At 37.0% G+C, this 10,646-nt stretch overlaps 2 protein-coding genes across 2 annotated transcripts; one reads left to right on the plus strand and one right to left on the minus strand.

The window, feature by feature from the left end:
• The first annotated feature begins 2,700 nt into the window (after positions 1–2,700).
• LOC106132214 (mediator of RNA polymerase II transcription subunit 27) lies at positions 2,701–4,042 on the plus strand. The gene has a single exon (XM_013331572.2). The coding sequence runs from the start codon at positions 2,806–2,808 to the stop codon at positions 3,703–3,705; it is 900 nt and encodes a 299-aa protein (XP_013187026.1). The 5' UTR covers positions 2,701–2,805; the 3' UTR covers positions 3,706–4,042.
• Positions 4,043–4,453: 411 nt separating this feature from the next.
• Positions 4,454–10,510, minus strand: LOC106132213 (RCC1-like G exchanging factor-like protein). The gene is made up of 7 exons (XM_013331571.2): positions 10,323–10,510; positions 9,811–9,986; positions 9,059–9,250; positions 8,618–8,820; positions 7,857–8,029; positions 5,735–5,899; positions 4,454–5,062 (listed from the first exon to the last, which is right to left on the minus strand). Exons 1-7 carry the CDS (start codon positions 10,432–10,434, stop codon positions 4,725–4,727), a joined length of 1,359 nt encoding a protein of 452 aa, XP_013187025.1. The 5' UTR covers positions 10,435–10,510; the 3' UTR covers positions 4,454–4,724.
• Between the last annotated feature and the right edge of the window lie 136 nt (positions 10,511–10,646).

Consider the following 10,646-nt stretch of genomic DNA (forward strand, 5'->3'; position numbering starts at 1 on the left):
TGGATACCATTTACTCTAAACATTATAATTATAATTATAAGGACAGTAGCTAAAGTTAAGTTATTCGTGTATTGATGTCTTTTTAATTAAGTAAGTTACTCACTTTTATAGGAAACTTAAGTTTAGGAACTATAATTTTGTTAACATTTTAATCTTGTTTCATTTGTTATATTTCCTTCTCGCGCGCATGGCATATTACGAGTATATTAGCTACGACATTCTACGAAGTGTTACGACAAGCGCTACGAAGTGCTACGCCAAGCTACGATATAAGTATGAGTCACACTCCCTAGACATATTTATATTAATGAAGTCTTAAAATGAAGGTTACTCTTGTTTTTATACATTTATTGAATAAATGAAATAAAACTTACCGCAACTAATACTTAAACATAGTAACGCAATAAAAAAAATCTACATTATATTCAATTGTAAAACTATATAGCTGTATAGCTCTCGTAAAACGTTTCCCCGCAATTTGCCCAGCAAGGTGCTAGCATTGCCATGGAGGCCAGTCTTTATCCTTTTACCCTGAAAGTTTTCAGACCACTCCCCATCACGCCTGTCTCCCATTGGGTTAGGCAGAGGCTATGTATTTCCACTTGTTACGATCCTTACAGACTTCTCCCGCTTCCTCTACACTCATTACTCTTTTCATACATATTCGAAGGTTACGGGTACTCCTAACGTCTCCCTTTTTTAAAACATTCGAAATTTTAACCTTGAAAGTTCGACGAGGCTGGCCATATCCCACTTAAGGTTCCTTATTTAAGGTTCCTTCAAAAAACTAAAAACGATTACTTCGATAAAATGTTTAAAGCAAACTATCGATAATACATCACTACAGCGCAGCGCAATTTATTGTGTACCTCTAAGTTCTAAGTGACGCTTGTTCCTTCTAGTTCGTAATCCTTTAACAGTTCTATTGTTGTTCTTCCATTATTTGCTCACGTAATTGAAAAAATAAGCCTTTTTGATTCAATATTCTCTTGTCTTATATTCAAAATACTCTGAAATGGATAGTTGTGAAATTTAATAGACCCGCATGGATATTATTAGTTCTTATCAAAAAAACATGTAACTAATAAATCGTATGTATTAATAATATATCGAAATATAATCCCAACAAATATTAAAGATTTCGAGAGTAAGATTATTTGTTTGTTGTCTATTCACGCGCTATGTACTGAACTACTTTTTTCCCCGTTAAAAACTATAGTTGTATTTTTTTGGTTAAATTCGTAAAGTAGGTGGCGTTAAATTCGCACGGGCGAAGATGCGTATAAAAGCTGGATTCACATAAAATGCAATTACTCTCAATTTAGACAATGTGCTACGATTTTTTACTAATCGCTACGCCATGCGCTTCGAAGTGCTAGAAATGTGCTACGATTACGACGCACTACGAAACGTGCTACAAGTATTGAATTCAAACGATGAACGTATTCTTGGCGTGAGTGTAAGAGGTGAACGGAGACGAAGTCGCGGGCAGGTCGCCCGGTAGTTACTTATAATTTTTTCTTATACTACATAATGTCTAGGTTCTACATACCTAATACACAACATGACACATAACTTGATCCCTCGTAATTGCTATCAAGTTGGTAACTAACTAGTTAAGCAGACTAGCTTAACTACGCACATGAATAGCTCTAACAGTCTCAACTGCAAGCAATCGGACTGTAATTACTTAATCGAACACCGCAATACTACTGCATTGAGAATTGAAACTAAATATTCTTCTCGCATACATACATATAATCACGTTTATACTCCTTGCGAGGTAGACAGAGCCAACAGTCTCGAAAAGACTTCAAGGACCAACTGTATGACTTTATGATGGAATTTAGATTCAAATACAACCTGTTCCAGGTTCTTAAGCCACAACAAGAATACAAGAAGAATCCCTAGTTTATAAGCCATTGCCTTAGTCGCCTCTTTTTACTCATCCATGAGAAAAATGTGAAATGGCCTTAAGTCCTATTCTAAGGTGCCAGAAACCACATTCTGTTTTAATTAAGTTTATTTACAACTAAAAAAATATTAGGTTAATCTGCCTCTTTATACTGTACCTGCATTATCTAATTTTATAATGCTGTGAATCTGTCTAACCGGTAGAGAAAGAAGAAGTGACAATATGTATGCAAAATCGCCAAAGTAATCAAAACAAAAAGTCGTTTGAAGACCAACTTGCTTATTTGCTTCAGTTGCAAACTGTCGTACATTCATTTACATAAAGGCTATTTTCACATTTGCATAAAGTTCTAGCGAAGTTCTTGCGTAGATGCGTAAAAGGTAAACACTTAATTTTCAATGTCTACCGCAGTCATATGTCAATCACTCTTACCACATGTTTAAGTATCTGATCCAATGTGGTGTCATTTAGTGTGAATACCCCTGCATACGAGATACGGAAAGAAAACGACCTTCCGTTATTTTGATTTTTTTATTACTCGTTCTCTTAAATTAATCGGTTTAGTACATACATACATAGTTTTGGAGTATCTATTCTCTCCTCGAGATACATACATAGTTTTTGAGTAAAATAGGTACCCTATTTAATTTTTGAAGAAACATCGGCTACCGCAGTCATATTACTTATGTCTTAAATAACGTGGCCTCAGAACAAACATAGGTCAGAAAAAAGAACTATTTGACATTGACATTGGCAATGACAAAACTGCCTGCGCTGAACTGAACTGACTGCGTTAATCTGTGGCGCTCATTTTGTTGTGATTGTGTTGTCCGTGCTTATGGTCTTCGAATTGAACTCTGAAGTAATATGAACAATAACTGCTCACCACAATGAATCAAGCTATTTCTGTTGAAAATTTAAACTCGGCTCTGACTTCCCTTAGAACACTGAGGCTGAGCGTCAGCCATGTATTTGAAACTCTAGCGAACGGACTCCGCGCCGACCACGGTGAAGACGGCAAGGACAAATTTCTTCTGGAGCTCCAAGAGCTATTAAACAATGTCAATATTAATCTGAGGGACCTGGAACAGACTGTCACAAGTCTCCCAATACCGACTACACCTTTCAATTTGGGAAATACGACATTCCTTAGTCAAGAAACTACTCAAGACCGACAAGCATTGTATACCCAACTAGTAAACAGTTACAAATGGACGGATAAAATACATGAATACAGCTCATTCGCCCACACGCTGCTCAGTCAGAATTCCTTGAAACGCTCATATATTAACTCTGGAAGTACGAAGCGTCGTGGAAAACTCCAAAGCAACCATAATGTAGCACCACTCCAAGTTGACAATGTCATCAATAATATTGATAGATCTTACAGTGATATGAAAATAACAATATCACGACCATTCGCGAGTAATGCTGTCGTACAGATCAATCTTAGTCATGTTTTAAAAGCAGTTGTAGCATTCAAAGGTTTGCTGATGGAGTGGGTTATGGTGAAAGGATATGGAGAGACCTTAGATTTGTGGACAGAGTCTCGACATCATGTCTTCCGGAAAGTGACAGAGAATGCTCATGCGGCTATGTTGCATTTTTATTCTCCAACTTTACCAGAGTTGGCAGTCCGTTCATTTATGACGTGGTTGCACAGTTATGTGAATCTGTTCAGTGAGACATGTAAGCGATGCGGTTGTCACCTCCACCACACGTCGCTGCTGCCGCCTGCGTGGCGTGACTTCCGCACATTAGAGCCATTCCATGACGAGTGCAAGCAATAGTCATTGTGGTATTGAACGAGAAAGTGCATAAAACAAAGGCATAATTTGAGCTTGCGAGTACCACCTTAAGACCTCATCTTTTGAATGAGGTTAAACACACATATTTTTTTAAGAAAACGCTTTTATGCACTTCCTCCTTCAATAACAATGAAAATAAAGACATTTGAGTTTGAGAGGTGGAGTTATTTAATAATATTATATTGCAAAGAAATTGTGTAATTTAACCATATATTTCTATTTGTAATGTATAAATAAATGAAAAAATTTTGTAACATGAAACAATTATTTTATATTTGCAAGACGGGAAACCTGTATTATTTTGAATGATTGATTGAAACCTTTGAATATTGTTGCTTTTCTATTGTGTCAATCCACTATCTCTCACATTTCAATTTCAAATTCTTTTACATTCATATATTAATGAGAGCCAAAAGTCTTGATAAGACTGAAAGTCTCACAGCATTTGCAATAAAAATAATAATAATAATAAATATAAATAAATATATACGGGACAAATTACACAGATTGAGTTAGCCTCGAAGTAAGTTCGAAACTTGTGTTACGAGATACTAACTCAACGATACTATATTTTATAATAAATATACTTATATAGATAAACATCCAAGACCCAGGCCAATCAGAGAAAGTTCGTTTCTCATCATGCCCTGACCGGGATTCGAACCCGGGACCTCCGGTGACACAGACAAGCGCACTACCGCTGCGCCACAGAGGCCGTCAAAATGCAATTACAGTATAATATTGAGACTATAATATCATATAGGGCTCTATATTCAGGTCTATCAATTGAGTAATTCGACAATAAACTTAATTTTATATTTGGTCATATCACTTAGAAAGTACGTCATTATTAAATTTTTGTCGCTACGAGCAAATATGGTACCAAATTATTGCGCCTACGCCGTACTCACTAAAACAAGAAGAATGGGAAATAAAACAACTTTTACTCTAACATAACAGTCTTCAACAAAACATAATCTTACAAATAACACATTAAAAATTTACGTAAACGGTTTACACAACGCAATAGTATGATCAACACTGCACGATACATTCAATACATGGGCTCCTATGGACACCCTTAGAGGGAAATGCTGGTCTGAGTCCTCTCCTAGTCCTAAACATCCGTGTCTGTTCCGGCCCCAAGTGTACAGATCTCCGTTGTTAGTTATCGCAGCGAGATGGCTGATACCTGAAGCAACTTTCTTCACTGTACTTTCTGGGTTGAATTCATTGCGTCCGAATAATGTTGGAGGGATCTGCTTGGGCCTGGCTGTGTGCTGCACGTTGGGGCCGAGCCCTAGGAGACCGAAGCCCCAGACGAAAACATCGCCATGTTCTGTAGAATAAAAATATTGAATTGTATTATACAAATTATCGCCGTCCACCGAACGTTTGTCCTGGTATTAAGATAATGTGAGTAAGTGTTAATTTCCTTTATTGCCTTTTACAACAACCATGGGAAAAAGATGTTATAGATCTTTTTCAAAAGTAAGTGCAAAAGAGGACAAACATAGGTGCGCACTTACGATGTCATCTTAAATACAATGTACAAGACTAGGCTACCTTTACCTTATACATAGTCACATCTGTAAATAGCCAACAGTCTCGAAAAGGCTAAAAGGCCACGTTCAGCTATAAAACGTCATTGAGATTCAAAAGTGACAGGTTGCTAGCCCATCGCCTAGAAGAGGACCGGCAGGCAGGGACTATTATTTTTTTTTACGAGATTTGCTTCACTTATCTATACTAATATTATAAAGCTGAAGAGTTTGTTTGTTTGAACGCGCTAATCTCAGGAACTAGTTCGAATTGAAAAATTATTTTTGTGTTGAATAGAATATTTATCGAGGAAGGCTTTAGGCTATATAACATCACGCTGCAACTATTAGGAGCGAATAAGTAATGGAAAATGTGAAAAAAAGGGGAAATTTATTATTAGGGGCTTCAATGATACTCAAAACAACTATTCCAGACATAGTCGTGGGCACAGCTAGTAATTAAAACTTACCATTGACGATGAGGCAGAATGAGCCCCCAGCGGCCACGTCCACTATCTTTCCTAGGCCTTTTGTAAAGTTGACCAGCGCGTACGACATGTTGACTTGTTGCTGTTTCGTGCTCATCGGTATTTGACCGTATTCTGAGTTGCCCCAGCCGAAGAGCTCGCCTTGGTCTGAGGTAAGGAAATAATATGATAGGCTTACATAATTAGAATAGAATAGATTTATTTTCAAAATTGGATACAAGGTATTGACGTCACATAACTTAAATCTAATTATAACTACTACCGCTTCCAAAGCGCATGTGTAGAAGATTCTAGTTAGATTTCAAATCTTTTGTAAATATCTACATGAAATTATATTAAGATACTTAGTACCTATAGGTATAGGTTAGTTTTATATATTAGCGTTAGCGAAAGCGTTAATATGAAGAGATCTGTTATATCAATTGAAGACCTTTTTGTAAGTACCTACTCATATTATGCAAATAAACATTTGAATTTGAACATAATTACTTGATACTAATTAAGTGAATTCCATGAGAAGTTTCAGGTTTGCGGAAGTAAGACTTTGGTTTTTTGTACTTATAATAGAGTAGGTTAATTAGATTGTAGGTTCTTATGTGGTTTAGAAGCAGCGAAAGTATTTCCTAAAATTCTTGTGGGAATGTAAATTACATACATACATACATAAAATCACGCCTCTTTCCCGGAGGGGTAGGCAGAGACTACCTCTTTCCACTTGCCACGATCTCTGCATACTTCTTTCGCTTCGTCCACATTCATAACTATCTTCATACAAGCTCGGCGGTTTCGGGTACTTTTGACCTGACCCTTTACCAGGACGTCCTTAATTTGATCAAGATACGTTCGTCTAGGTCTTCCCACTCCGACCTTTCCCTCCACACTCTCCTTGTATATCTGCTTAGTCAACCTGCTTTCATTCATCCTCTCCACATGACCGAACCATCTTAACATACCCTTTTCTATTCCTGTAACTACATCTTCTTTCACATCACAACATTCCCTTATCACGCTGTTCCTTATCCTGTCACTCAATTTCACACCCATCATACTCCTTAACGCTCTCATTTCCACTGCATTTATTCTGCTTTCATGCTTCTTTTGCCATACCCAACTTTCACTCCCATACATTAATGTCGGGACCAACACGCCCCTGTGCACAGCCAGTCGAGCCTTTTTGGATAGTTTCTGACTGCTCATAAAGGCATGCAAAGCTCCATTCACCATGTTCCCCGCGTTCACTCTCCTTTCAATATCACTATCATACTTGCCATCTGATGTAAACTTTGATCCTAGATATACAAACTCTTTCACTTGCTCCACTTTTTCTCCTCCAATCAAAATATTACATGCTGTCATTTCTTTCTCCATTTCAAAAACCAGTGTTTTAGTTTTACTTACGTGAATGTAAATTAATGCATTCTTTTTATGTTTCAAGGCTGGTACATCGAGCCGGCGACTACAGTCGCACGGACTGACTCAAACTTGTATAAAACGGCCCATAACCTACAGCGTGCCCGGGACTGACAACATACATACAAACTGAAACTACCAAGTCGTAGCGGCTGCAAATGTTGCCAGCTAAGTGCTATCAGCGCTAAAATCTTGCAAATACTGGCGCTTTTTTTTCTTTTGAACATAACACATAAATCACGCCACATCCCCTGCGGGGTAGTAGGTGCTTTTGTGTCTCGCAAATACTGGCACTTTTCTTTCTTTTGAACATAACATATAATCACGCCACATCCCCTGCGGGGTAGTAGGTGCTTTTGTGTCTCGCAAATACTGGCACTTTTCTTTCTTTTGAACATAACATATAATCACGCCACATCCCCTGCGGGGTAATAGGTGCTTTTGTGTCTCGCAAATACTGGCGCTTTTTTTTCTTTTGAACATAACATATAATCACACCACGTCCCCTGCGGGGTAGTAGGTGCTTTTGAATCTCGCAAATACTGGCGCTTTTTTTCTTTTGAACACGCCACATCCCCTACGGGGTAGTTCTTTTTAAACTCCACGATCTTCTCTTCCATAGAGTCTATAATTTACCAGGTGCTTTTGAAACTCAATGATCTTCTCTACCATAGAGTTCTAGTCTACAATTTACCATTGAGAGCGAGCACGCAATCAGCTGTGGACGCCACCTTGACTATCTTCTCGGAAGTGACGTCGCCGCGCACGGCGGCGGGCGGCCCCTGGTTGTCGTAGTTGCCCAGCCCCGTCTGGCCGTCGGCGCCCCACCCACATGCGTACACCTTGCCTGACTCTGTTAGGAACAGACTGAAATAAAAATATTTATATATTATATAGACATATAAATATAATTATTTACAAAATTGGATATATGGCTACACATACATACATACATAAAATCACGCCTCTTTCCCGGAGGGGTAGGCAGAGACTACCTCATTCCACTTGCCACGATCTTTGCATACTTCCTTCGTTTCACCTACATTCATAACTCACTTCATGCAAGCTCAGCGGTTTCGGGTACTTTTGACCTGACCCTTTACCAGGACGTCCTTAATTGGCTACACATAATGTCATCCAAACAACTTATAATTGAATCCACTACCACTTTCAAAGTGCAAGTGTAAGTAGATTATGCGGAACAAACTAAACTGCAGAATTTACGAGATTATGACATATTACAATATTATTATTTTTTTAAAAGGCAAATACAAACTGAAAAATATCAGAATTATATTACCTAATTGAAATTATCCCACACATTATTACTAAAAGATTTGTTGAAACTAATTTCAGTTTTTAATTTATATTTAACAAGGAAAAATAGGTGACTCTGTTTACCCCGCAAGGGATATAGACGTAACTATATGTATGTATGCAAAAATAAACACTTACGTATGATCCTGCCCACAGCAGACACTAGCAATCTTCTCTTTGCCCAAAGTCCTAATATTGTGCGACAACATGCTTCCCCTATACTCCTCATTAGGGTTGATCTTCCTACCGCACTGGCCGTATGCGTTGTTGCCAAGAGTATACACACCTTCGGTGTCTGTGAGGATTACTGTGTGCGCTCTGCCAGCATCTATGCCTATTATCTAAAATAAGGGTTTAGGAATTATATGCAAGATCAAATTGTTACTATGTGCAAGTTGGCACTAGGTGGCATCACCTTAGCTTAAGATGTTTGATAATCTATTTTTGAATTTAAAGGTAGATACCACTCCTATGTTCTCTTTGGCAAACCTTAAACTTTAATTTCCTACTAAGATATTTTTGTACAAAAATCCAAATCAACATTTGTGTGATCGAAAGTTAACTAACATAGATAGTTACCTTAGTTTCCAAAGATTTGTACGGAATATAAATAGGTGCTGGGCTTAGCAGCAATTCAAGAGGATGGCCGACCCTGGGAGCATGGTACCCGATCTGAGAGTCTGTGTTGATGCCAGTGCCGAACACCTTGTGCTGTTCACTTGTCTTTATTGATGCTACCGTGAATCCGTACCCGCATGCAACGTGAGTTACCTGAAAATAATTTCAAATATTTATTGTATTAATGAGTATCTATAGTAATAAATGTAAAGCTGAAGAGTTTGTTGTTTTTGAACATGCTAATCCCAGAAACTACTAATTTGAATAGGAAAATTATTTTTGTGTTGAATAGACCATTTGTCGACGAAGGCTCTAGGCTATATAACATGACGCTGCAACTATAAGGAGTGAATAAATAATGGAGCATGACAAAAAAATCAGGGAAAATTATTCATCCTTGAGGGCTTCAATGATGCCTTAAATAAAAATTCCACATGAACGAAGTCGCAGGCACAGCTAGTATTGGATATGGGAGTGTAAATTATTGTAAGGTATACAATTTTTTAATTTTTATTTAACACTCAACAATACTTTACTCTCTCTATACTTACTGTTTTAGTTTTAACTTGTCAATTGCAATTTAACACTACAAAGTATCACCTACCCATATAAATGTAAAAAAGCAGATTGCGTTTTTTTTTTAATCTACATAAGTAATGGAAATGTCATGTAATAATAATTACACATAAAATGTGTGATTTAGAAATACATACATCAAATCTCTCCCCAAAAGTGGACCGCATGGGATGCCAAGCCAGTTTGAAGTTGTTTTTGTATGCCTTCTTTCCCTTGCTGCCTCTTGGCAGGTGAATGCCAAGGGCACCTGTCTCTGCCATGCCCCACACATACACTCGCCGGTCAGATGACTTGCTTACAGGATATTGAAAAACTACAAACAATAAATGTATAGGTATACATTTTTATGGCAGAATAAAAAATAAAGAGGCATTTTTAATAGAGATTCAGAGATTTTTTGAATCTTACTTACTTATTATGATAAAGCTAAATATTCAATATCATTCAACACCAACAGATAATAAAAAAAAAATGTAATATGAACTGGACGGATTCATGAAGCATTTTTAATGTGATTTTTTTGAGATTTAACTTAGGAGATGTTTATAATATTAAAACAATATAATAATAACGTTGTATTTAGCTGAAAAATATTAAAATAGGACAACATTTTAAAACATAATATTTTAGATTTTGATATAATACTTACTTGGTAATTGTTCCTCCTCATCAGGAACGGGTATTTTTTTCTTAGTGGTAGCATACCTTCTATTTAGTACTAAAAATGTACTGCGTTGCGCCAAAAGTTTTATTGAGTTCATTTTTATTTACATAATTTAAAACTTTTTTGAAAATAAGTCCATGTTTTTAGGTTATGTTTTCAATATGAAGTGTAAGTCAATGTCAAAACGATGTTAAGTTTAGACGTTTTGACAATAGGAGGTAGCAAAAGAAATTACTGTTAAAAACCAAATACTTGATTGTTAAAAAAAACCTGCCTGACTTATCCAATCTAAGATTATGGTCAAAACGC

This window comes from Amyelois transitella, chromosome 3, assembly GCF_032362555.1.
Source record: "Amyelois transitella isolate CPQ chromosome 3, ilAmyTran1.1, whole genome shotgun sequence".
In the NCBI taxonomy this organism is placed as follows: Eukaryota; Metazoa; Arthropoda; class Insecta; order Lepidoptera; family Pyralidae; genus Amyelois; species Amyelois transitella.